General features: G+C 32.5%; 1 protein-coding gene and 2 long non-coding RNA genes across 5 annotated transcripts in view; 1 reads left to right on the forward strand and 2 right to left on the reverse strand.

Moving 5' to 3' along the window:
• The window catches only part of YL-1 (Vacuolar protein sorting-associated protein YL-1), a 33,722-nt gene extending 12,982 nt beyond the window's left edge, over positions 1–20,740 (forward strand). Inside the window, exons 1-8 of one of the 2 annotated variants that reach the window (XM_074177392.1) lie at positions 3,278–3,381; positions 17,232–17,374; positions 17,432–17,561; positions 17,617–17,725; positions 18,538–18,720; positions 18,787–18,913; positions 19,410–19,565; positions 20,482–20,740. In XM_074177392.1, the coding sequence (XP_074033493.1) occupies positions 17,241–17,374; positions 17,432–17,561; positions 17,617–17,725; positions 18,538–18,720; positions 18,787–18,913; positions 19,410–19,565; positions 20,482–20,695 (1,053 nt within the window). In that variant the 5' untranslated portion in view covers positions 3,278–3,381; positions 17,232–17,240 and the 3' untranslated portion in view covers positions 20,696–20,740. Of the gene's footprint in view, positions 1–3,277; positions 3,382–17,231; positions 17,375–17,431; positions 17,562–17,616; positions 17,726–18,537; positions 18,721–18,786; positions 18,914–19,409; positions 19,566–20,481 lie in introns of those variants that run through there. The other variant, XM_074177391.1, reaches the window with a different exon arrangement.
• Positions 5,472–7,444, reverse strand: LOC111506780 (uncharacterized). 2 transcript variants are annotated; one of them, XR_002722300.2, is made up of 2 exons: positions 5,809–7,444; positions 5,472–5,590 (listed from the first exon to the last, which is right to left on the reverse strand). It is a non-coding gene; the product is annotated as an uncharacterized lncRNA (long non-coding RNA). The 2 variants fall into 2 exon arrangements; XR_012465909.1 differs by having other exon boundaries at positions 5,768–7,444.
• Positions 8,906–16,040, reverse strand: LOC111506804 (uncharacterized). The gene is made up of 2 exons (XR_002722306.2): positions 15,240–16,040; positions 8,906–9,928 (listed from the first exon to the last, which is right to left on the reverse strand). It is a non-coding gene; the product is annotated as an uncharacterized lncRNA (long non-coding RNA).
• Positions 20,741–27,368: the final 6,628 nt, after the last annotated feature.

Below are 27,368 nucleotides of genomic sequence, written 5' to 3' on the forward strand. Positions count from 1 at the left end.
CTGCATTGTTTCGAAATCATTCAAAATCCTCAATCTTGAGTCTTCCACATTTTCTATCTCTTTGCCAGCGTAAATCCTATTTTTCAATGTCCCCCATAGAAAATAGTCCAAAATAGTAAGATCTGGTGATCTTGCAGGCCATTATATTGGCCCAGTATTTGTCTCGAAATGGAAGGACTCCAATTCGAACATTTATAGCGCCATTCATTTTTTTGTGTATATAAATTACTTCATTTCAATTTTCATTATAATTATAGTGTTGGTTTTGGATGTTATTATTGCTATCATATAATATATTTTTGTCGTAGATATGTTACAGATAATCATAAAAGGTCTTCTTATTCGAAGTTCACTGTAGAAAACGCTCAGAGCAATGAAAATATATGAATAGGTACCTAAAAATGAAAAAAAAAATCTCGAAAAACTACAGTACATAGCGAAACGTCAAAGTTGTTATTGAGTTTTTAGTCAACTCAGTCTCTAAAAACTCTATGGTACATAGGGAGACGTGAAAGTTGCTATTGTCAATCAATTTCCAGGGCCGTAATTTAAAAGGGAATAATTCACCCAATTATATAATCAAATATTACCGAAACATCCAGAAATATAAAATAAAAGTCAATTTCTCAGTATGAAGTGAATGTCTACGATCCAAAAACTACAACAAAAAATACAGGCTCGTATTCAAAAATTCAAAGATGGGGTTGGCCCAAGTCAGATGACACCCTATAGAAAAGATTCATGGACATATTCTGATAGCACACATCGAGTGCCAATAGCAAAATGTGGACAGATTTTCAATATGTCTGTGAATAAAGAAGATATAGGCAAAAAAATAATTTGGGATTTTTTAGTTTTTCATGTATATCTCCGGAACCAAAAAAGCTATATTCGATTTTTTTACATCATTGAATAGGTCTCTAAAATAAATTTGCCACAATTTAACCGACACTCTATCCCTTATCGTTTACGAGATCATCATGTACATAAACGAATATGAATGGCCCTGTATAACTTCTGTTATAGCTTTCGCTTTTCTATAAATTTCAATTTCCATCAAATTTTGAATCGTCAGAAGCTGTTTTGATATGTTTTTACTATAACTTCTTTACTGCCATATTCATGTGAATACATTTTTGTATTAAAATTTAAAAAGTAAGAGTTTGATTCCTTTGTAAAATTGATATATTTAGTTTCAGTTGTAAACTTAAGTATGTATGTATGTAGAGGTAGAGTATTACAGTTTTTTTCAAAGATTTGAAATGAAAATATTATTGTGTTTGAATCATGTGATATAAATGAAAATAAATCTATTGACGTTAGTCATGTGATAAATTTCATACAGAAAATGCTTGAGAAAGCTATATTATAGTGAAACATTTGAGACGGTTTTGTAAACTGTCTAGTGAAAATCTCACATTCAAAATGGTACTTAGTATGAGGTCAGTGAATAATTAATATCGATTAATAACAGAAGCTTAGAATGTCTGTTACATCCCAGAAATAAACTACAGATTGATTCAATCTTCTTGGCTATAAAAAGTTTGAAGGCCCTTATTAAACTAATGCTTAAAAAAAGATGGTTATCTTTCGATATTTAAATTGTCAGGAACTATCGACCCTGGCAGTTTTGAAAGAACTCGTATTTTCTTTAGTTATTTAAAAAGTCATTTTTCTGCATATAGGACAAGTGTAATTGCTACTAAGCCACCCTGAGACGCAATTAGAATGAAACACGTGAAGGCAGGGTAATGTTTTCAAATCATCTTCCAAGCTATCTAAGCAGATGCAGCATTTATCTTCTTTCCTTTTTTTTGGGGGGGGGCTGAAAGTCAAAAGATGTAATATCAGTATAGTAATTCTTTATCAGAAAAAAAATTTAGACATGACCATGATGTTCCAAACAGTGCATTACAAGTTATTAATTACAACCTTGAAACTAAAGGAAAACACGTTCAAATATTCTAATATTCTATCATATTTATCTATCGCAATATTTTTTTACAGGTTAAAGTAAGCTCTTCATAATAACCAGTGACTCCATAAGATATTGTTCGGTGAACCAGTGTTACAACATGTATCAGAAAATATTTCTTGCACAATTTTATCGGAGAATAGAAAATTTATTAATCAGTAAATCAATCAACAAATGTATGTGTTTTTGTACGGAATACTTAGACAAAGATGATTTAAGTCTAAGTACATAAATAAGTTTGTAAGAGTATGAATAATTAGTGGTCATACAACGTAGATGCTGGAGAAAAGAAGATAGAAAAAAGGAATTATTTAATCTAAAACACCTCAAATAATGAGTTGTAAAAATCAAACTGACCTGCTTTACACCTGCACACGTACCAATTTTCATTATTTTAACAGAAAATAGATACAAATAGTGACAAACCTTCAAGTAAAGTAAGAAAAAAATTAAATACATCAATAAAAACTCTTAGAAAGATGTATGGATTATGCAAAGTTTCTTTCAGATATAAACTGGAAGAAAAATAACTACTTTGGTAATATACACGATTTTTTTCATTCATATTGGAATTGAAACAGATATTTTACACAGGATTGCTACACATTATATATAATAATAATAATAATAATAATATTTATTAATAAACAAATAATAATACAAATAAACACCAACAGAGAACATCGCGAAAGCAGAGCTTGTATGCGGTGAAACTGCCAAAATTTTCGATTAAAAAAATATACGTATTCTATGAAGTAAACTATAGCAACAAACAAAAAAGAAATACAGAAGAAATAATCTAGACAGTAAATAAAACTTTTTTATGTAGTAATTAATAAAAATAATAATAAACAAAAAGAACTACAAACCATTGCAAACAACAGGATTTGCCAATACAAAAAAAGAACAACATACTATGTTACTAGGACGTCAGGCTCTTAGTAACAAATTAATTTGATGTCGTTCGTCCAAAACGGATTTTTTAATTAATTTTTTAAATTTTTTAAAATGTTCTGCCTGTCGAATGGACTCCGATAGTATATTATAGGCTCGACTAGCTGAATGCAAATGACTTCGATGACCAATTGTTTTGAGTGTCAGTTCTGTTTTGATCAATTTTTTTACTTTGTTTCTAGTGTTATGTACGTGGTCTATATAATCGTGACGTTTATGTTTATATTGAAAATACACTAACTGTATGTAGTACAACTGACTAATATCAAATATTTTAGCCTCTTGATAAAGAAGGTTTGTAGGATACATGTCTCTTTTAAATATTATTTTTAGGAATCTTTTTTGTAGAGTCTCAAGTTTGGACAAATGACAGTTTGCGGCTCCACCCCATCCCAATATTCCGTAATTTAGCCTAGATTCAACCAAAGAGTAATATACAATCTTTATCACAGGTAAGTCTAAGTATCGGTTCAGAAATTTTATTTTATATAGCATAGGCCTTAATGTTTTAATTACATTTTGTATATGTATATTCCATTTCATAGTATCGTCAATTGTTATACCTAAATATTTTATATATCTAACTCTATTTATTTCTATTATTTTATTGTTGACATGTAACTGTACAACATTAAAATCTGGTAAACCATTTTCATAACAACTAAATGGAACAAAGCACGTTTTTGAGTAATTAACAGTTAATAAATTATAATCAAACCAGTCTATAATGTGAATAAAATCTTGATTAATTTTTTGTTGTAGGTCAGAGTACTGTTATAAAATTGCACTTATAAGGAAAGCAATATTTGAGTAAAACATATTTAAAAGTTATCCAATAACATGCAGTTGAGAAAGACAACAGTTTTCGCCCGTAACTAAGACTTTACGATCTTCACTTTTTACAATGAAAAGATATTTTGTTCTTTATTGTTCTTTATTTGTTCTTTTTTGATCTGCAACCCGAATCAGTAGAACAACCAAAATTACTTATACCAAATAAGAAACACACAGAATTAATAATTTAAACAGGGTATTTGAGTTTCCCCACTTCTACCTAAGATTCCATCTTGGAATGAAAATGAATAGTAGCAACTTGAAAAGAAATCAAAAAGCATGAAAACAATGGGAATGTTTTCCAGTATCAAAATCATGTAAATCATCATCAAATATGCAGTCATTTCTTTACAGAAGAATAAAAAACATGGAGAAATCAATATGTTTTATTGAAAGCTTGTGGCACTGAAATAAAACCGCTTTTAGTGACTGCATTTGTTGATAAATGGTGTATATAAAAGAATTATGCCATAAATTCAATGGCTAATGCATCCATTAGCCTCAAGCAGTTAAAATCGCTAAAGTGATAATAATTTCAGTGGCTTCAACTATTCGAGGATGGTGGTTGTACCATATTTATGATGTTAATATTTGATTTGACGGTTATCACATGTTTTTAAAACTTTAAATGTGCCCCTGGGTAAAGACACATACTCAAAAAAATTACTCATTTCTTGCCTAGTGTATTATTTTATGAGTATCTCAGTTTGAGAGAATTAAAACATAATGGAATACTTTTGGACCAATAATTCTTTTTTCATGTAGATTTACAGCCCTGAATGTTCGCATACCAACACCCTGTGTAAAATTTTTGGGAAATACTTCGAAAAAAAGTTCGGCAGCAGAGAGTTTTTGCAGTCGACTTTTTCACAGTTCCAGCAAATATGCTACAAGGTTCTTTTCTATAGACTTTGACAAAAAAGTGCCATACAGATGGCTACAGACTACCTGAGAGGCTCAGCAGTGTCTCCTGGCTGATGGATGCAGTTAGTACCCTGCGGCCATGAGATATCGTCTCCCTGAAAAAAATCACAGGAGACCTACTTCCTAAGTCACACAGCTGCGCTGCTTACCTACCTGACAAAGGTAGTCACAAACTGACCGCCAGCTGATTTACTTGGTCGAGTTTGAATAAGTGAGATCAACATACACACAGGTTACATGGAATGGTTGAATACTCTCACTCACGTTAGACATACCTATTACGTACATGCCGGGTTTGATCAAAATTGAAAAGAGTAAGGTTCAATAGGTGTGTAACACTTTTGTAAAACTCTCGAGCACTAATACCTAACACAATAGAACCATTTTGATACTTACCTTTTCCTTATGTTTGTATCACAGCCAATAGAATATTTCTGAGGAATATCATAGGATCTACTTTGGTGACCTCCATAGCTCTGTTTATGTGAAGGACTCGACCAAATTGTGTAAGCTACAGTCCCTACTGCTACTACTAACATAAGACCAAATACCAGCGGGTGGAACTGAAGAGCCATTTCGATAGTTTTTTCTAATTCAAATGAAACTAATGGTTTAGTTATGCTATGAGTGAAGTCACTTTCCCAGATTCCTAGTCAATGTTAGAAGGGAACTCCAGTGGTTCGAGGTTGTTGAAAATCTGAACATCAACTGGCTGTTGAATTGACCTTAGTATTTGTAGGATTTTTATAAATAGTCGGGAATAGTACAAAAACTATCAATTTACCTTCTCGAACTCTCTGTACTTTTTCTAAATTTATCTCGAGCAAGTTTGCCAACACAAGTTTCGAAGTGACAGATGGTTTTGTACTCTTCTCTTGGTTTTACTTTTCTGTTGGGATTTCACTATGATCAGAAGTATTCAATAGAAACAATTGATATTAGATATAGGAATAAAATACTTTGACTAATTTCCACAAGTAAGTGGAAATTAGACAAAGTATTTTATTCCTATATCTAATTGAAGATGAATTTCCACAAAAATAAATAAGTCATCAATATCACAAATTAGAAACAACTGACTTAGTTGTTTCGTTTCTATTTAAAGAAAAAATTAATGAGACCCTGTTTGTCAGTCAAAAAACTTCATATTTGGCCGCTTTCTTTTGAAAGTGTATCAATTATCACTTCAATTATCACACTTTTCTCTCTCTCTTTCTTTGTATGGCCGTTGCTTCTCACTCGGGCGCATTTGGCTAGTTTCTCCTGTCAACAGTTGACAGAAGTTTTCTTGCTCGAGGCAATGCTGCCACTTCCTAGTTTTTTCACTATTTTTTTTTGAAAACATAATTTTTTAAGGTCGTCTCATCTACGGAAGGCCTTTTGTTTTTTTCACATACATGGCCCCTTTTACGTGGTTATCCGAACTACCTGGACTGAATACCAGTGTGAATGAAGAGAGCCCTCGCTTCACATCTGATATGTTAAACATAATTTTTTAAGGTCGTCTCCTCTACGGAAGGCCTTTTGTTTTTTTTCACATACATGGCCCCTTTTACGTGGTTATTCGAACTATCTGGACTGAATACCAGCGTGAATGAAGAGAGCCCTCGCTTCACATCTGATATGTTTACACATATAGGTTAATTTAATGATGGACATTCAGTACACAAAAAGGAACCCCGCGATAGCACATGGCATCCACGTACCTTCTTTATGGCGGTCGTTATCGGCACGTCCGCCCACTACCACTGCCCCCACAGAACTCAACATAACACTTTTGTTCACGAATCACGTTGTTTGAACTATGTAGATATTTTATAATGCAATAATGATAAATATGGGCTTTAGTGCCCCAAGTAAGTGTACAAAAGAAGAAAACGATTCATGAACAAAACTTTAATTATCACGAATCCATAAATAGGTTTAACTGAAATCCTAATTCAAACCAAACCTACGAAATGGGCCCTAAAAACTTTAGTGTATTCATTCTGAAATGAAGAATAAAATATCATTTCAATTCTGTGTTCTATGAGATTAACCGTAATGAACTCATGGGTGCGATCAAACACATTATTATTTTTGGCAAAGTAAGATTTAGTTTGACTCTTTCGCTTTTTATTTAGAAACAAAACAGAATAATAATGATAACTATATAAAACAAAACAGTCTCAACTTTTTAATACTAGATGTGAAATTAGGCAACATTCTTCGCGGCTCGCAAATGACTACGTTGGCTTCAACAAAATGATTTTGTGATGGGGAAAATTGCGTAACATTTCTTCTTGGCCGCCCAGAGGCCCGGCTCAGGCCAAAAAAAATTGAAACTTTGGTTTGGGCACTACCTTAGATTAGGGCATTACTGTGGTTTGGAAAGCCAGCCAGCAGTCAGTTCATACCACAGAGTAATAATAAGATAGAGTTGCCATGCCTATACCAATACATGTATTTTGAAACGGGTGTCGTACTAGGTTATGGAGAGTTTTTTACATTTGAAGTAAGTTGGACAATAAAACAGTGGCGGTTGGTTTAGTCAGTTTCGCTCATAATCGGAGGGATATTATATATTTATAAAATACATCATTTCAGGTGAATCTGATTTATTATTAATGATTATGGAAATGAGACCAGTTTTTTTACCACCTAATAGATTTTTATTCATATATGGCTTTATAACAAAGCACGTGGTTTACTGGGTTAAAATTAAATTATTTCAAATGAAATAATTCATAACAGTGATAAATGATAATTTCAAAAGTAATGAACTTTGATTCATATATTCAGAAGAAGACATTTGTGATTTATTCTCAGATTTAATAAACAAGCGGTACTGCTTGTGAGGTCCGATATAAAGAACTTTCGATTAGAAATCATGAATATTTATAATTACGATTGAGGTTTGATATTATTATGTGATTTCATTCAAAATTGATATCCATAGAGGTCTTTGTGGGCCGACATTGTTTTTTCATTCATTCATGCTGACGAATTCTATAATTACAAAAAATCATTAATATAAATGAAAAAAACTGTATTCAATAATGAAAAATATGTTTTTCATGTGTGCCATAGGTCATATTCATTCTGTGATCAACATATTGAAAAGCTTTCTGCTCAATATGTTCAGTTTGCATACTAGTTATTCTTGCGCAACCAGTGTTAAATCTGTTATTGCTCATTCACACAAAGAATGATTTCAATTTGGGTTTTCCTTTCTCTGCACGGGGCTTTCGAGTTGCATACAGACAATATTCAATAAGAAATGACATTTTTCAAATCTTTTTTTGGTTGGGATATGTCAAAAAATGAAATAATGTCGGTCCCCAAAGACCCGTATACCAATTTTGAATGAAATCCATTGCAATATCGAACCTCAATCGTAATTATAAATGTTCATGATTTTTAATCGAAAATTATTTATAACGGATCTCACATACCGTAACGCTTGTTTATCAAATCCGAGAATAAATCTCAAATTTCTTCATCTGCTTTTATGAAGCAAAGTTCATTACTTTTGAAATTAACGTTTATCATCGTTATGAATTCATTTGAAAATTTAATTATAAACCAGTAAACCAAGCGCTTTATTATAAAGCCATACATAATTAAAAATCTAGTAGGTGAGTAGGAAAAACTGGCCCCATTGTCAAAATCATTAATAATAAATCAACTAATTGAACAGAACATATGTTCAGCTGAAACGATTTATTTAATAAATATATAATATCCCTCCGATTATCAACTAAACCAACCGCCACTGTTTTATGGTCCAACTTACTTCCCCTAAAAAAACAAAGTTATGCTGCCTTCGATGCAAGGATGGAAAAGGCCTCTCTATTGTCTTTTCAAACATTCATCTCTCCCAACTACCTATGGTGTAGGTTTTGAGAGAGATGATTTGGTTTGAAATTGTTCTAGTTTTTCATTGTCTTTTTTTTGTTTAATAACTTTTTATTGACAACATTTGTATTTTTGACTTGTTTTTTGCAAATCGGAATCAGTATTTTCATATTTTTGAATATCAATTTTCACTGGTTAACAAAATATTTTGGTCATGTTGTGTTATATTCAATTTATTTGTGACTTCTTAGGTTTTCTGTAAATATTCTTCAACCAAAGAGAGTCCGCATCTCCAACATTCATCATCTTCCTCACTTGACTGTCCTGCATTGTCAATTTGTAAAAAAAAACATATAGATAACGTTTTTCAATAAGGCTTGATTTTATAATATCAGTTATTAACAATTTAATTATCAAACTCAAATATATTGGGTATTCTAAAAATATCGCTATGATCTAGTAGAATCATAAAATATACTTAACTTATTCAAATGAAATGTTGGTGTTATCTTAAAACTACTATAATGAATTTTCTTATAACTAAACAAAACCAAGAAAAGCTGTATTAATGATATACTAAAAAACAGTATTGGTGAAAATCATTCCTCATGTTACTTCTAATAATAGGAGAGAAATGTCAAAATTTCAATCATAAATGTATTTCTCCTTATGCTTAAGTTTCATTTCATTACTTTTTGATATTTATATTCACACTTTCAAAAACCAATAAAATGTATCAGCCCTTGTCAGAGCATTTTTTGAAAATTACAGATAATTACAGACCTTCATGCGAATACCTCAATAAGATAAATTTTGTAAACTTTACAAGTTCTTAAAATAATTAATTTCAGTTTATTCTTAATTATACTTAAAACTCAATATAATCAAGAGAAACAAGTTATACAGTCAGATCCATCAAAATTTCAATTGTCAAAAACGTATTATTCAGTTTATGTTGAAAGAGTTTTGTACAATGCCAAATTACCAGATACAAAGTGAAACTGTTTAAATATATTAACTCGTGAATTGATCTAAATACATTTATCAATCTTTTCTGCATTTCAATTTGAGAATATTAATTTTGTGTTGTTTTAGTTCTATACTTAATGCATTCAATATTTTGCTGTTCAAGATCTAATAAAATCCCACCAATTAACGTTCAACTCAATGAATAGAAAAGATATGCCTATCGTTCCATAAAACTGTAATAAACTATTGCCTCTGTCACTTTCGAAACTAATGTAATTTCATTACATTCGCCTGCTGTATGTGCACAACGGACAAGTTTTACGGTTGATACATTCAATATGAAACTCATGCCTGCAGGGTAATGTTTTCGTTGGACCCACCAATTTTCTTGAGCAGATCCTGCATTCACCAACATTCTTCCTTTTTCTTGGGGGCCTGAAATTCAAAAGAGGTAGTATTAGTGAGTAATTTCGCAAAAAAACTGAGCAATTTTGAACTACACAAAATAAAGAAACTTAGAGTCCATCAGACAGAGCCCCTGTCCCATCCTTATTTATTCTAGATAAGCTAGGTCAGTCCTTCAGATGGCATCTTCTGATCAGAACACATTCATACGCAACGATTGAATTTCTGAATTAGTATATTTTACTTGAACAATAAACTTTGATTTGTGATGAAAACAGAATAGAACGAAGAAGATATTTCATCTTGATATATCAAAATAATATATCTGAGCATTTTTCTACATTACATGCACGTACAATGGATGTAGAAAACTGGAATATCCATTATACGTCTATATCTTGACGTACAGTGGATGTCCTCACAACATCCATGGACGTTCGGACTTGAGCCGGACGTAAAACGGACATCCATTGGATGTCGTGTGCTGTGTTGGTTCGTAACTTCCATGCTTACTTTTGAATCTTCAATGTCAGAAAAAAATAGGGAAAATGAAGTGGTGTGATACTATTACTCTGTAGAACCCACAGAGATAAGTGGACTGTTCAAAAAATAAGCATCAATTTGCACCCAAAACCTTAATCATTTTTGCAAGTACCCAAACAGACCAACATTCGAGAGATATAATCCAACGCCCTTTTTGGTATTAGCCAGGGGAGCAGTTGTTTTCTGATAAGTTCCAGTCCATTAACCTACAGTGTAGATAAGTCGAGACGAGACTGACCTAAACGAACTGTTCCTTTAGCTGAATCAATTACCTGTGAAGAGAGTATAATTTCACAGAACTCTCCCCAGACGACTATAGAGATTTCTGGCAAATTAATGAAACCGTTTCAAAATTGCCTCAGTTGTTTTTTCAAAAGTTTTTCATGTTCAACAACAATTAATACATTTATAAATCTTTAATTTCCGGTTAAGTTCTTTTTTCAGTTCTCTGTATTCATAGTAAAACCATAGTTTGTCCAGAACATAATTATGAAAGCTGATTGAGCAAGAATTTTGGCTCATGTCTTCATCAGCAGATTTGCAAGTAATAATATAAAAATTTAGATGACCATAAAAGTTTTTCACTTGTAGATTTCCATCCAACAACATGGGATTTATATGAATAAATCCAGGTGAAATTTGCCGTAGCTGTGCAATATCATAAATTTAATGTTAGATTGATAAAAAAAACTGAAATGAGCATATTGTTGATTACCCGATAATCGCTCTAGATTGGTATTACAGACCCAAGCTAGATCAGCAGAATGTAAAATTAGTTTATTTGAATAGAATGGCGACCGTTGAATATGATTTTGATTGTCAAGTTGGCGGGAAGTCGGTCAAAATGTTGAAGAAAACCAATTTCTAAATTGTCGACGTTCCGAAACTTTATTGTTTCATCTTCAGGCAAGGCATACATATCAAAATGGAAGTTTACAAAGCAGTTCTGTTAGAAACAAAATAAATTATGTAATATAACAATCGTAAAAAAAAATAAACGTTTCGAACACTTTACAAAAAACAACGTTAATGAGTACTTACATTTAGGGCGGCTTTCCGAGTTGAAGGGTGAAGTGAATAATTTCGACATGAAATATAAATACGTACACAGGTTCCTGAAAGACGTTGACACAGACACGAAGGGATTAACAATCTGAACTGTCTGTAAATCGTTCTTCATAATTCAAAAAAAGCCCATGAAAGAAATGAGAATTGTATTGGGAAAAAGCAGTCGGTTAATGATTCCAAAGTTAGTTATTGTTTGATTTTTTCTATTAGATTGAAATATGAGGTGTGTAAGTTTTCAATATCCGACCTTTTCTTAACGCATTTTGTTCGATGTTTTGTTATTTCAATCATGTCGTTCAGGAGTGATTTTTTTAGTATCAAAATCAAAAGTATGAAGGGACAATTTGCAATGTTCTGCAAGGCTAGTAGGATTCTTCATTGTTTTTAGTGTGTTGTGTATATTTTCACAAGCCCTGCTATGTTTAGTAATTCTTTGTTTGAGATACCTACCTGTTTGTCCTATATATATATATTTTCTCACATTCAGCACATGGTATTTTATAGACAAAATTGGATTTTAGGTCTTTTGGTGTTTTTGTTTTTATTTTCGTGAATAAATGATTTTTAATTGTATTTTCAGATTTCATACTAATTTTAAAATTTTTATTTTCTAGAGTCTTGCATAGTGGTGTCAGACCTGCTACATACGGTAATTTGAAATATTTAATGTTCAACGGTGTTTTTTCTTTTTTTTGTTGTTTATTTGTTCTGTCTGAATATACTAATTTTTTAATTAAAGATCTAGGATAGCAATTCTTAAGTAAAATAGTTTCTATTAGTTTTAGGTTTTGGTTTTTAAAATTCCCATGTGCTAAATGTGCAGCCCTGTAGTTCAGATTGTTGATGATGTTTATTTTTTGTGTCATTGGGTGGATAGAGTGGTAGTTTATAAATATTTCAGAGTATGTTGGTTTATGGTACCAATCAGTTATAATTTTGTTGTTAGATTTTATCAGCAAAACATCCAGAAAAGCAATTCTATCATTTTTTTCTTCTTCAACGGTGAACTGAAGTTTGGGATGATAACTAATGAATGTTGTTAACATTCTATCTACGTTTTCTTTTTCTATGCACAAAACTAAATCAACATATCTTTTGAAAAAAATTATCAGAAAATTATATTGACGTAGACATTTATTTTGTAAGTCAGACATAACAGTATCAGAGCAAATTTGTGATAAACAGTTTCCCATTCCTAGGCCGAAAATCCGTTTATATAAACCTTCATTGAAATTAAAATAACCGTTACTCGTTACGAACTGGAATAACTCAATGAATGCTTCTAAAGGGATAGTAGTGTGGGGTTCTATTAAATGTCATTTTTCATTAACGAGACTTAGTACTAGATCTATTGGTATGTTGGTGAATACAGATACTATATCCATTGATATCAAAATGAAGTCGTCTGGTACGACATTTTGACCGAATTCCCGCCAACTTGACAATCAAAGTAAAATTGGTTATTCGATCTACCATTAAATAGACAAAATTATTGAGTATCCATAGAGTTTAGTAAAATACAGCCCTTATCGATAACAATTTTGTGGAAACTGAGTCTTTCAAAATATTGGAAAGTGCCCTCAAGAACAGCTTGAGGTATATCTACAGTTAAAGTCTCCAAGAATAACAAATAGTAAATTGATGGATGTAGCCGTTACTACGTGGTAGGCAATCATCATTAAAAATGCTCATCAGAAATTTTTCAAACCATTACAGAGTAACGCCTGAAGTAAACAATACATAAAATGAAAGTTATGATGTTTTAACGGATTGGAAATTCACCAGGTAAACATATCCAGTAAGCAGCAAGATAAATATTTCTTTACAAATATCAGCAATCTGCCGATAGTACGCTCTAGAATTTTCATCTACATCTCTACATCAACATTTTTACATCTAGATGTTGAAATAATATATGCTCTAGCTAATTATGATTGAGTATGTACTGAGCAGGTAGTTCCTACTGGTGATTATGTGAGGTATATAAAAGTTAGAGAGAAGAATCAGTTTTCAGTATGTTATTCACCACAAAAATGCTACTGTGATTTCTCTGGAATTGTCACCACAGAACTGATATTCAGCTAGTTCACTTTGTAAAAACTTCAATTTTGCAGTTAGCCAAGTTTTGGAAACACAGAGAATATGAAAATCAATAGGTTGCTCCAGGAATCTGGATAAATGCTTGAATCCCTGCATATTCCAGGCAACTATTTCAAGTGATTGCTAATTGGACTTTTTGGAGAGTTTATCAGCACGGAGGAATAATCTTCGTCACAGTGCCTTCTTGAATGAGCAAGATTGTTCCTGTTTCGAACAATTGTTGGTCGATTATTGATTTCTTTGATAAAAATATGTTTTTCATCACTCTCTCTGCACTGGTCAAGCTCATTGTACAGAAAGATTCAGTTCAGTTGTTGAATTTATTCAGGAACTGAAATGAACTTCGCCCTTTCTTTTCAAAAATATTCTGTGAATATATTTTCTTGATTTTTATCGAAAATAATAAAGACGATTATTATTATTGGTTAGGTGTGGAAACGGCTTTGAGATCCTAGTAAATTCTGTCTCTGACAGCTTGAGAGAATTTTCATTTCTCAGGAAGATCTAACCAGATCAGTAGACCTAGACAAAATTTCACTAGCTGAGAGCCTTGATCATTTTTTCCAAATCAAAAGGAGTTTTCAAGTTCTGCATCTGCACCTGGGACAATTGAGGAAAGTATAGTTTCAACTTGTTGAAGGTCAGAATGGTCATGGGTTTTACCCATACCCATTATTAAATAATTTTTCCCTTCGTGCATTCATTACATTCAAAATAAAAATCAATCATACCCTGTTTGTTTTTGGCTTTCCAGATCATTTATCCGTTTTTGGAGCATTTCATTTTCTTTTTGCGGGGTAGTAATACCAGATTCGTTGTTGGATATTGCCGCAAAATGAGTAGAAATCATAGAATACAGAGAATCAATTTGTTATTTACAGTATTTAATTGAGTAATTCAAAGTAGAGAACTAACTCATAAGTTTCTCAAAACTATGTGGATCGTCCAACAACATACTGAACACTGGCAGGCAGTCACTGACACCTGTTTAATATCACCTGTGCACGCCCCAGAGATGAGGTTAGAGGCCTTGCTGTTAACTTTTGTTGAGATGAAATAGTTGATGGATGTAGCCGTTACTACCTGGTAGGAAATCATAATGAAAAAAAGAGAATTGGAACTTTCTGTTTTTTAGCACTTTTATTTGTTACTAACTTTACTGCAGTTAGTGCAGTTTAATGTATAAGTTTGAAAATCCTAACTGCAGTAACGTTAGTTACAAATAAAAGTGGTAAAAAACATAGAAATTTTCAATTCTCTTTTCTTCGAGATGAAATAGGTTATATCATAATATGAGGACATCAGTAAACAATCATATTATTAGTTAAAATCATCAGAAATTGAGACAAATAGGTTGTATCACTATTCAATGCCAAGAATCACAATGTTTTAAACAGTATTTAAATTGGAAAATATCGTAATCTGAAACGAGAGCGACAATATGTGGGAATAGTAAAGAGTCACGATTCAAACTCCAATACAAATATTGTTTATAGAATACTGAAATAAGAGTGCCGATGTTTTTTGCAATGAACATACAAGCACACTTATTATCTGCAGAAAAAACAATAACGTGATAATCTTGAAGATCCATTGCCTATTAAAATAATAGAATAATCCGCACACTTACTCTTTCGTAGGAGCATAGGCATGACTCTGGGGAGCTTCATAGCTCTGAGTCTGACGATTTGAGAAATATGTGTAAGCTGCAGTCCCTAGTGCTACCACTAACATAGCACCGAAAACCAGTGGGTTGAACTGAAAAACCATTTCGATAGTTCTTTCGATTTCAATTGAAATAATCAATTCCTTTGAGCACTTCTACAGTAAATACCCAGTATGAGAGGGGTACGTCAACGGGTTGAGGTTGTTCAAAATTTGAACAATTGCTTTTACATTAAATTCAGCTTTTGGATAAGATAAACGTGATGCAGAAAAATATATATAATTACAAAAAAACTTGTTACATTTCGTCTATGAATGATCAAACCACTTCATGTACTTCCCCTAAAATTACCACACATTTGCCAACACGAACGGTAGTTATGTCACTTATGTGACGTGACCAATAAGAAATACCAAAGGTATTATTTTGGGAGGAATTTGTACCGATGATGGCGCTGCTCAACCGATAAACGGCTGATCGGAATAACCATAGACATATGATAATATGTCTGGGCGTATTGTCACTTTTACATATTATATCCCACATGCGGATCAAACAACGTTTTGGCCACTGCGGTACAGCATGTGACAAATAAAATATCAAAATTCTTACATGGAAATACTCAACACGTAAAACATCGTGACGTATCTGACGTTAAGTGTTTGAGTGACGTGCATGCCAGGATGTGAATGTTAGGATGTGAATCTATTTATCTTTTTTACTTGTTGGAGTCAATGTTTTCTATTCAATGACCAGTCCATATTTATTATGACGTCATTGGGAATAACCGAGTGATGTTTATTGTTCTTCTGTTTTGAGATAATGAATTGTGAATTTGTGAGAGTAATATATTTTTGCGATTATTATAGACTTGAGTAACTGATGAAGAGGTAAAATAAATCACTTCTACTCACGGGAAGCACAAGCAACGACAACAATATATGAAAACAGTTGACAGGACTTTGTTTTACCATCTGGCTTAGTGCATATCTTGACGTTGAAGCATAATATATACGAAGTCAATTCGAAAGGCATAAAATCTAAATAGTTACCGAACGTCAGCAGTTTCTTTGTATGGCATGAGCGATGTGGTATAATTTTTATGTCTAATCATTATTTTTATGTGGGACGTTTTATATGGTATTAACTAGTAAATTTATCAGACTTGGAGATTAGTCTTTCATTCAGCTATTCAGATTGACACACATAAATCAATCGAGGTTTCTTTTTATTCGTGATTACAGTTACATATCTCATCGTTGATATTTCGTTATGAAGGTTGAACATTTCCAAATCGTCACATATATTCGTTACTTGCGTGAAGTTAGCGTCGGACGCCAGTGCCCAAATCTAGCGCCCCCCCACTCTAATTCTGTCTAACAGCATTTACATCACACAACAAATGGAATATTGATTCATGGAAATCGCTTATTTGGCTTATTCACCTCATCAAGCTTTCATAATATGTATTATAATGACTAGGTGAATCTTCACCTTTGAAATACAATGAAAGCGATAAATTTAAAACAAAACAAACCCACTTCTGGATTACAACTGGTGAATCTTATAAACAGGTGAAAATGTTAGCAGGAGGACTTATTATTTATTCAACAGTTGATTTTCAGGACCTGAAAATATTGTTGTAATAGAAAATTAAACTATCATATTTCCATCTCATATTCCATGAAATCTTCCATTCAAAAATGTAAATTGCCCCCATTCATGAAACACCTTGTTGTGAGCGATTAGTGGAACCATCAACCATCGACATAACCTTATAGGTTATGTCGGTGAGTGGAACGCACGGTGTACGTCACAGAAACTTTGCCTGTGTCCATGTTATGACCAAATGTCAAGTGTCACAAATGTGTCAAACATGAAAATAGTGAAACCAAATACATAATTAAACACAGCAACATTTTTGTTGCAAAATTGAATTCATTATTTTTTTTGTAGCTAAGCAGAATGAACCGAGAACGACGAGGAAATGCGGGAAACCGCATGGCAAAACTATTAGATGAAGAGGAAGAATGTCAAGATGAATTTTACAAACAAAATTATGGTGGTTTTGAAGATACAGAGTCTGATCATGAATACGAGTGAGCCCTTACTATTCTTTGTTAAAAGAAGTTCCTATATCGGGTATTCATTTTTAGAGTTGAAGAAGAAGGCGATGACATTGTGGATTCAGATTTTAGCATAGATGAAAATGATGAACCAGTTTCAGATGCTGAAGGAGAGGAAGGACAGAAAAAAAAGAGAAGACTTGTTACTAAAGCTTACAAGGTGCAGCATGAAATTGTTGAAACAAAGTGATGACCTGATACATGCTTCGTTTTAGGAACCACTTCCCATACTGAAAAAAGAGAAACAAAAGCCGAAACCTAAGTCATCAAGCCCTAAACAGAAACCCAGTTATCATCATCATCATCATCATCGTGAACATTTTGGTTAGTTTTTATTAGTGATTCAGTTTTAGGGATTTTGCAGATTTTCTAACAGCGTAATGTTGTCATATACTCGCATATCTTTGACTTATATAGAAATTATTTTAAAAACTAAATATATTTGACTACAGTTTTAGCCAAATCAACTAAATATTCTCATAGTATTCTTTTTCCAACAAATGTTTGACGTGATTCATTGAAATGACATTTATGAACCAAATGAACTGAATCGAGCGATAAATGTTGAGTGGAGCTTGGCACAATAGATTGGTGAGAACTGCTCCCAAAACAGTCAAGCGATTTTTGCTATCAACATACACCAAAGCAGTGACATACAATAATTCTAAAAATAATTGTTTTGGATTCTATGCAGTCATTAAGAACCCTAATGATAGTTTTGAGAAATTTTTTTACCATATTTCTGTCCACTAGCTTTGAATCTAAAATCAAAACTGGGTGCGATGGACTACTTTCAGATGTACCACTACTCAGAAGTTGGTAACTGTTTGAAAATCAACAATTTTTATCGTAAAATGGCCTTTTTTCATAATAACATGCAGTAGAACTTCATTTTCAGAATTCGAAGAATGAAAATGAGTCTCATCTTGAATGAATGGAGATTTTACCAGTTTTCATTGTTAAAAGTGAGTCCCTGAATTGAATTTTGAACTTTCGACTGGCCATATCTCCAAAAAGTGCACCAAATTTCGACTTTGGATTCATGATCAGCAAGAATAAAAAAAACGACAAATTCAACTGAGGCTCCTTTGCCTGATAGTTAACTATTTATATTTCATTCATAGTTTTTTCTTTAGGAAGAAAATCAATTAGAAAGTCAACGGCAGCAAAAACAGCTGAAACGGCACAGCGATTAAAGGTTAGAGATCAAGAACAAAGAAAAAAAGTCAGGAAACCAGTAGCCGAAGAATGGATACCTACGCAGGAAGAATTGTTGGAGGAGGCAAAAATTACGGAATTAGAAAATCTCAAATCTTTAGGTGGGATTTTAGTCGACTACAGTAAAATTAATTTGATCACAAATAATCATTTGATTTTTTTTTCAGAGAAGTACCAAAAGATGGAAAGTGAGAAAAAAACGAGGAGATCAATTAAAAAAGTTTATTCAGGTCCCATGATTCAGTACAAATCGTGTAAAATGCCAATAATTGAAGAAATGGATACGACACCAAGGTAGTAATCTTTTAATAGTTTTGAGAATAATTCATTTTTTAGAGAATATTTTGATATACCTGAAATGAAGCATCAAAAAGAGGAATATCATATATTGTCAATTTGAGTAATTATTTATTAAATGTTGCTCAAGCTACTTGTGTAGAAGGACTATTTTTTTTGTCACATAGTTTTGCCTGCTTTAACAATCAATTGAATTTAAATGACTTATCAACCATGATAATAATTACACAATTTACGCAAACATTTTAATTTCTAGACAAGTTTCACTAATACCGTAGCTTTCTCTGTAGAAATGAACCTAACCTAACCTCACTCATTCATTCATTTCTACCGAGTAAGTTAAGGTGTTAGCAAAACGCAACTAGAAATTGAAATGTTTGTGAAAATTGTCTAATTATTATCATGGATAGTGTTATTAATTTCCATCAAGTAACAATTTCGTCCATCAATAACATAGATTAAGTTGTCTTGTTTGATTTGAATCTATTTCCAGTGGTGAAAAACAGGAAGATCAGCCAACACCCCAAAAATATTGTGAAAGAACGTTTATAACTCTTTTGAATGACCCAAATGACGTTTCATTCAATAAAGTGTTCAACATCAGACCTGCTCCTATCCTTCCCAAAAAACTCAAATGTGCTGTCACGGGGTGAGTTCTATAATTAATTTTTTTTTTTGAAAAATGCTGAGGTGATTTTTAGTTCTTGCATTATAGTTTTGTGATTGAAAACATGATTTGCTTTCTAGATTGAAAATAAAATTTTAAAAGTATTTTTCATAATTTTATAACTTTTCCCGGTTATGTACTTGACTATGTTTTTTCTTTCTCAAAAAAGCAATGTTCACCAAAGCTTTATCAATAAGATTTTCTCTTTGGACAATAAAGCATATTTTTTTTTCCACCGTAGTGTGCGCTTGTCAGGCCCTATTCCCCAAAGCCACGATACATTTGGGAGGGCGCGCCTCAGTTTCCGACTTCAGTCAACTCGACCTGAGGAAAGCGAAAGTCAGGTGCTTTGATAAGCCAATGTCTCCAATGTTCCTCATGCATTGGTTTATCCTTGTGTGTCCGCATAAGTGAGGTGATCTCTGCAGCTTTTTTATGAGCTTTTTGCTGAACGGGTTCCAACTCGTTGACAGAGTTGTTGTCACCTCGTTCAGCTGCCCTAAAGAGAAATGCTCCAATCCCTGCTTTCTCATGGTCACGAACATTGCAGAGAGGGGGATCCGAACTCCTGACGACCTTACAGGCTATATCCAGTACCATGTAGACACTCCAAACTCAAAATTCCACGGCCTCTCAGTTATTGGGGGAGGCCGTGGACCTATTATTATTATTATTTACGTTTTATGTTGTCTCTTATGAATTGTTTGAAAAATGGCTTAGTGTGTTACATAACTTGTACAATCCACTTGACAGATGACATGTAAAAATGACAATCCCTTACAGTCGTTCTGGCCATCTTCTCTTTCTAACCATATGGTTTTTTATTCAGTTACAAGTTTCTTCCTTTTTTACATTATATTTAATATTATATATGCTTCATATTGTAAATTTTTTTTAGAAAGCCTGCAAAATACATTGATCCAGTTACTTGTGTTCCATATCATAACAGAGTCTGCTTGAAAATCATCAGGATAGCCTACTATGAGCATTTGGAAAAAAACGGAGACAAGACCAATCCCATGGTGGCAGATTTTCTGAAGTGGCTGTCTCAGAACAAAAAGAAATTCAGGAAAGAGTTAGTTGCCCCAGAGCAGAAGGTTCTTTTTCAGTAGTACGTGTCATCAACTTGATAACAATAAAAAGTAATTTTCATTTTATTTTGTTTGTGAGACATACCAGATCATCTTTCATTAAACTTTTTAGAAGAGCCACATTATTTGTATTTAGCAGCTCTTTTGAAATCGGATTATAAAGTTGCTATTTTTGCTCCATGAATATTGGGCCTCATTTTCCAGAAATTGTGAATGAAATAAGACACCAAATGTAATTTTCATCACATGAGAACATCTCAAATATCTATCTCATCTTCAGATATCTCAAAATTTGACCAAAAAGTGAACGAAATCCTGAAAACTGTTCTTTTTTTCCGCAAATGTCAAACACATTTACTGTCTGTTAGAAATTTGCATACAGCTACCAGTTTGAAGTTTCACCAACGAACAAACCTACAAACGTCATGGTTATCTTTGTTATCCTCCATTTGTATTATTTTTTATATTTTAAGAATAGAACAACGCATCTTGATATTTCTAATACTTCTCTTCTTAAAGAATGTATTGGCGAAAAATATAGTTCATTTTCATATTATTTGTCTTTTCAGTGGTGAAAATCCCCAAAATTGGAAATACAATCGGATTTTCATCCTCAAAAATTTGACAGCCTAATGAACTTTGAGGAACATTCCATAGTTCAACTTGAGTTATCAATAGTATTCTATTTTTTGTTTGTTTTGTCAGCACTAATGAAGTAGTGTGTGTGTGATGAGTTCAAATGGGGTTGGTATAACCAATTTGCCAATCTATTTTAACATGTAAAATTTCTACAATATTTTGATATTTTATATATTATTTATTTCTGAAGGTTAGTATTTAGTTAGTACTAATAAGTTTTCTTTTTTTCTTACTATTTCATTCATTTTTCAATAGTTATTTTCATTTTCGTTTTTTTTAACTTATCTTTTTTTTTATATATATTTTTGGTAAATTTTCGTTATGTGGACACCCGGCGATTGTGAAAAAATTTTTGACTGTACTTACGTATTTTGATGCGTAGATTACGAATCCGAAAGAAAAAAGCGGCGCTCTCCCTTATTTAAAAAGTTCCGGCCCTTCAAAGTTCAGAAAAGGGCAACTTTTCAGCCTTCTTTTTCACTAAATAAACTATTTAAAAACACAAGCATTTATTCACTAGGTCACCTTTACACCTTATTCCTCCTTCTTTAACACTTTTCACTTCAATAATCAACATTTTTCTTATAAAAAACTTAATTTAAAAACGAATGCTTCTCCTGGTGACATTATTCTATTTTTAGGTTAGTTACTAGTGACATTTCAGAAAAAATCGGTTGGTATTTGCCGTCGCCTACCACCAAAAACCTATTTACGATCTAAAGAATGAAGGTAAAAAACATTTGAATTACTTCAGGAATATGGACTGCATCAGTCGTACCAACCATATCATCAACCTTAAAAACGTAAAATACAGTGATATGTAACCAAAAAGCAGCTCCGTACATTTTTTACCATTTTTATAAGAAAAATGTTGATTATTGAAGTGAAAAGTGTTGAAGAAGGAGGAATAAGGTGTAAAGGTGACCTAGTGAATAAATGCTTGTGTTTTTAAATAGTTTATTTAGTGAAAAAGAAGGCTGAAAAGTTGCCCTTTTCTGAACTTTGAAGGGCCGTAACTTTTTAAATAAGGGAGAGCGCCGCTTTTTTCTTTCGGATTCGTAATCTACGCATCAAAATACGTAAGTACAGTCAAAAATTTTTTCAAAATCGCCGGGTGTCCACATAACGAAAATTTACCCTAGCTGGTAGTCCTGTTGACTTTATTCTACAATATACAGAGAATACATACTCACTGAAAAGTAAAATTATAATTCTAAATCAACGTTTTTGATATATTCGAATAGAATATTAAACAGATTTGTATTTTTTCTATTGATTAGAAATTCTTCCAATCTCATTGGGAATATCATATTTTCACTTTTCAGTATTTCGTATAGGTTATCAATATGTTCTTTATTTTCGATACATTCTAGAATTAGATGATCTAACGTACCAATTTTTCCACATGAGCAATTTGGATTTCTAGCTAATCCTATTCGGAATTTATATTGTGGGTACATTACATGTCTAGTTGGCATTCTGCAGATTGATCTGATGAAGTTTCTGTTAATTTCATATCTGTACCACGGAGACTTTTGCGGATTCTCCTGAATTATCCTATATCTCTGACCAGAAGTTGATCCAGAGTATAATTCTTGCCAATGATATAACATTTCTTCCCTGAAAACTTTCGTTAGATCCGTGTATGGTATTTTTATATTAGAAATATTGTTACCACCTGCTTTCTTCGCCATTTTATCCACAATTTCATTTCCCTCAATTCCTGCATGACCCTTAACCATACAATTTCTAGAGTTTTGTTGCTTTCTAGAATTTCTTCATTCAAATCAATTATATTCAAAAGAATGTGTGAAAGTTTGCTGTTTATTTATATCTGTCTATTGCTATCTGTAAATATCATGAAATTCGTTTTATCATTTCCTTTAATATATTCAAGCGCTTTTTGAATAGCTACAATTTTTAAAGTATATATCGATGCACAAGTACATTTATCATCTATTATTGAGCCATCTGTATAGATATATTCTCTATTAGCCCATTTATTAGACATTCGTTCTTTATAGATATTTTGGATTGTTGAGTAAGGTAGTTCCTTTGAAGTGAGGTAGTTTGTACGTATGGAATAATCGTATCTTGTGGTTTGCCCTGGAATAAAGGCAGTATTTCATTGGAATATATTATATCTGCAAAACTTGGAAGCCTTGGTATAACTATTGCATATAAGTGGCAAAACTTTCTTACGCCAATATTTATTGGTCAGTCCCAAAATGCTCAAGTCATATAATTTGAATAATAGATCACTTTTCTTGGCGTAAAATTTAGTAATGAATTTGTGGCTGAGTAGTTGTCTACGTAGATGTAGTGGTGGTCCTACTGCTTTCGATTCAAGGGCTGAGATGAGTATGCTGTTGAGTAATCCTAAGCATAATCTCAGGCTTCTATTTTATATGTTCTCAACTTTTTTCAAATTAGTTTTTGATGCATTACCGTAAAAAATACTCCCGTAATCCAAAATGGACCTTATCAGGGTTTTATAAAATGTTAAAGCAGTATTCGGATCAGCCCCCCATTTATTTTTACAAAATGCTTTTATAATGTCCAAACTTTTTTCAGCTCTTACTGTAATAGTTTGTATATGTTCTTTCCAACTCAATTTCTTATCTATTACAATTCCTAAATATCTTACTGAACTTTTGTATGGTAAAATGTATGGTTCTATTGATACTGATGGATCTTGTTGAAAACGGCTTCGGGAAAAGGAGCATGCTGCTGATTTTGCATGTGAAACTTGCATTCCAAGATCTTTAATGTATTCTCCAACTATATTCATGTTTAAGTCGAGTTCTTGTAAAGATTGCTTTATATTTTTTCCTTCGCTGTAGAAACAGAAGTCATCCGCAAATTTAATGAGTTTGCTTGACATAGACAAAGAATGGTTTATATCTGCAGTGTAGATGATGAATAGTAAAGGGGTCAAAATACTGCCTTGTGGTAATCCTACTTGAGTATAGCACGGTCCTACTATGTTTTCATTAATTTTAATATATATTTTCCTGACAAGATATAGGTTCGATATATTTTTTGTAATAATGTGAGGATAATCCCTTTGTTCCATCTTGCCTTTTAAAATATATATACATATTCACATCATCGTATGCCCTTTGTATATCTAAAAATAATGCTGATATGGAATTTCCTTTGGTAAATGCTAAGTTTGCATCTATTATAAGATTTGCAACTGCTTCCTGAATACATCTTTTTTTCCTGAAGCCATATTGATTATGCGGAATGAGTTTGTTTGATTCTAACCACCTTTCAATTCTGTTTTTTATAAGTCTTTCATATGTTTATATGACGCATGAAGCAAGAGTGATTGGTCTATAGTTGTCGACTTGATTCTCGGGTTTTTTTGGTTTGAGTATAGGTACCACTATATACTCGTGCCATTCCTGTGGGATTACTATTTGCCCACTCCATATTCTATTAAAAATAGATAGTAATTTCTGTTTCATTTCAATTGGCAGTTCCGCAATCATGGAGTAATGAATGTTATCCTTTTCTGGAGCTGAATTGTTATGTTGACGAAGAGCTATATTTAGTTCCATGATCTATCTATCCACCTTTCTTCGACTATTGGATTTCTATTACTTGGTTTCCGGTTTTTGAAACTATTAACTTTATTCCAAATTTTTTCATATTATTATTTCTGTTCAGCGATGAACAAAAATGTTTCCAGCTGTCTCGTTTAGCTTTATTTGTTATTTTTTTCACCATCGCATCTTGCTTTTTGTAGTTACTGAGATTTTCAATACACAGTTCATCTCTGTATTTGATATACAGTTCTTTCCTTTTCTTACATGCCCTATCACATTCATCATTCCACCAGATTTTACCAGTTTTCTTCTTTGATTTATCTTTGTAGGGGTATTTGGGTATAGCTTTTTCTGCGGCTTTACACTAATGGCGTAGGTGCTATTGGATATTTCCATTTTTTTACATGTTGTTCTATCACAGTAGAATACTAAAAGACCCAGTAGACCTACTACTAGGTCTGTGCTCTGTAATAAATTACAGAGCACATGATCGAATAGTAAAGGAAAGTTTTTGGATGCGCCTTGAATTGCATTGATAATCGTCAATGTTGCAAAATATTGCATTTTATCCAGTTCTGAGTTATGTTTGAAGTTGCAAAACCCTTTAACTCCTCGGTAACCAAACAGACAAGGAGGGAGTAAAAACATGAAACAAATTGAATAACAAATCCAAAGCATTTCTAAATATTCTACATTACTGCAAAACACCCATTTAATTTTTCATGAAATTTTTTCTGCCGAGCAGTTTACATCTATTTTTCACTTGTTGAGAAGTGTATGAATTGTCAAACTTTGACAAATCCACTCGTGGACGATAATTATGGATGCGCAGTAGTTCAAAAAACAGACACAAACATCAAAGGTTCCGACAAGAGTGAACTACTGGTTTTAGCTATGTTGTGGTTCTATGTTATGTCCTCTCATTATCATTAATGCCCAGTCAACGTCATGGTGACTCGCCAACTTGAGTATATTAGCAGAGAATCTTGAAAGTTATTGTGACGCTTTTATATATACTATACTCCACCAAGCAGATTTCCCAACTTTATTGAGCTTTTCTTTTCTTTTTTTAATTTGTATTGGATCGACACTTCCTACACAATTTTATTGTCCTACTGGAAATAAAAACGGTGTCCCAACTGAATACTGAACATTTTGTCGCGTTAATCTTTTCAGTCCATAACTGACTCACTGATTTTGGACGATTCAAAACGGTAAACAGTATTAACAGAATGACAGAAGAGGCCAGTAAACATTTATTCGGTGTTCTGGTATAGACAAACTTGTTTCCTACAGAGACAAAAAAGGGAGTTATAAAAAGCTCTGCCTAATGTTATAGAGAATGAAATTTTCCACAATTTATGTTTCTGAACTTTGTGTTTAAGATAGTTTCGGAGATAAACATACTAGAAAAAATGGCACTTAGCTTTTCTTCTACTGAGACGCCAGATTACATCTAAAAAAATTCACAGTTCACAAATTGCAACACGTTTTTCATTATACAATAGCATCCTCAGGCTTATGAACACGCCTATGTATAATAAATAAGACACACGTTTGCAGTTTTGTGAACTGTTTAGTGAAAATCTCAGTATAAGTGATACTTGAATGCGATTTTTCTTGTTGGTCAAACAGTCACGTTCATAATTGAATTTTTTCATGTTTTCCTCCAATGTAGACTTAGATAGGTTACAACTCAAGGCGTGTTCTGACGAGTCAAGTTTGGAGTTGAATATGACAAAAAATTAATTTTAGTTCAACACATAATGTTTCGATACATTTCATTTTCAATTCAGTTTAATGTAATTTAGTTGAAAGCAGTTGTGCGTGAAATTGTAAGTACTTCAAGTGTTTTGTTAAAATGATAACAAAACAATAATTGTTAATGTGTGTGAAAATCGTGGACATATTTCAACTTGAAATAATTTGACAGACAACTCATAACTTGACTCTGTCAACCATTTGTTGATCCGCTAGAAAGTTGATCAACTTGATTGAAACAAAGGTTCTCACTAGGTTTTTCGTTCAACTATTGTTTATCAACTAAAGTCGTTTGAACAAACTCGACTCGTGTAAATGCGCCATTAGATTTCTTTCATTCGATTTGGTTTTCTTTCAGTCTTGTAGAATCCATACACAAATTTGTCAGTCAGGTAGTTTTTAATATACAGTTTCTTCACGTATAAATGATCCTACTACTTATAACATACTTCTACGGTAAAAGTTACTGTACAATGTTGTACAAAGTCACAGAAACAGATCAATTAGGGATGATAGTAAGTTCCATCCCCTCACACAGTCCAATTTTTTAGCAGATGATTTCAAGTGATCACTCGTTGTACATTTTTTTGTATGCAGGTTTCTCAAATGTCTTCTGTTCCAACATTTATTTTCAAAATTTTGATTTTTCAAGTTTTTGCTATGGACATCATTCAATCGCAAGTCAAAAAAATAAATTTTGTTTCTGTCATTTTGAATCCAGAAGATCACAAATAAAAGGC

The sequence above is a fragment of the Leptinotarsa decemlineata genome, unplaced genomic scaffold, assembly GCF_025532065.1.
Source record: "Leptinotarsa decemlineata unplaced genomic scaffold, Ldec_3_MD MMD2_tig00002974_RagTag_RagTag, whole genome shotgun sequence".
NCBI classification, from domain to species: domain Eukaryota; kingdom Metazoa; phylum Arthropoda; class Insecta; order Coleoptera; family Chrysomelidae; genus Leptinotarsa; species Leptinotarsa decemlineata.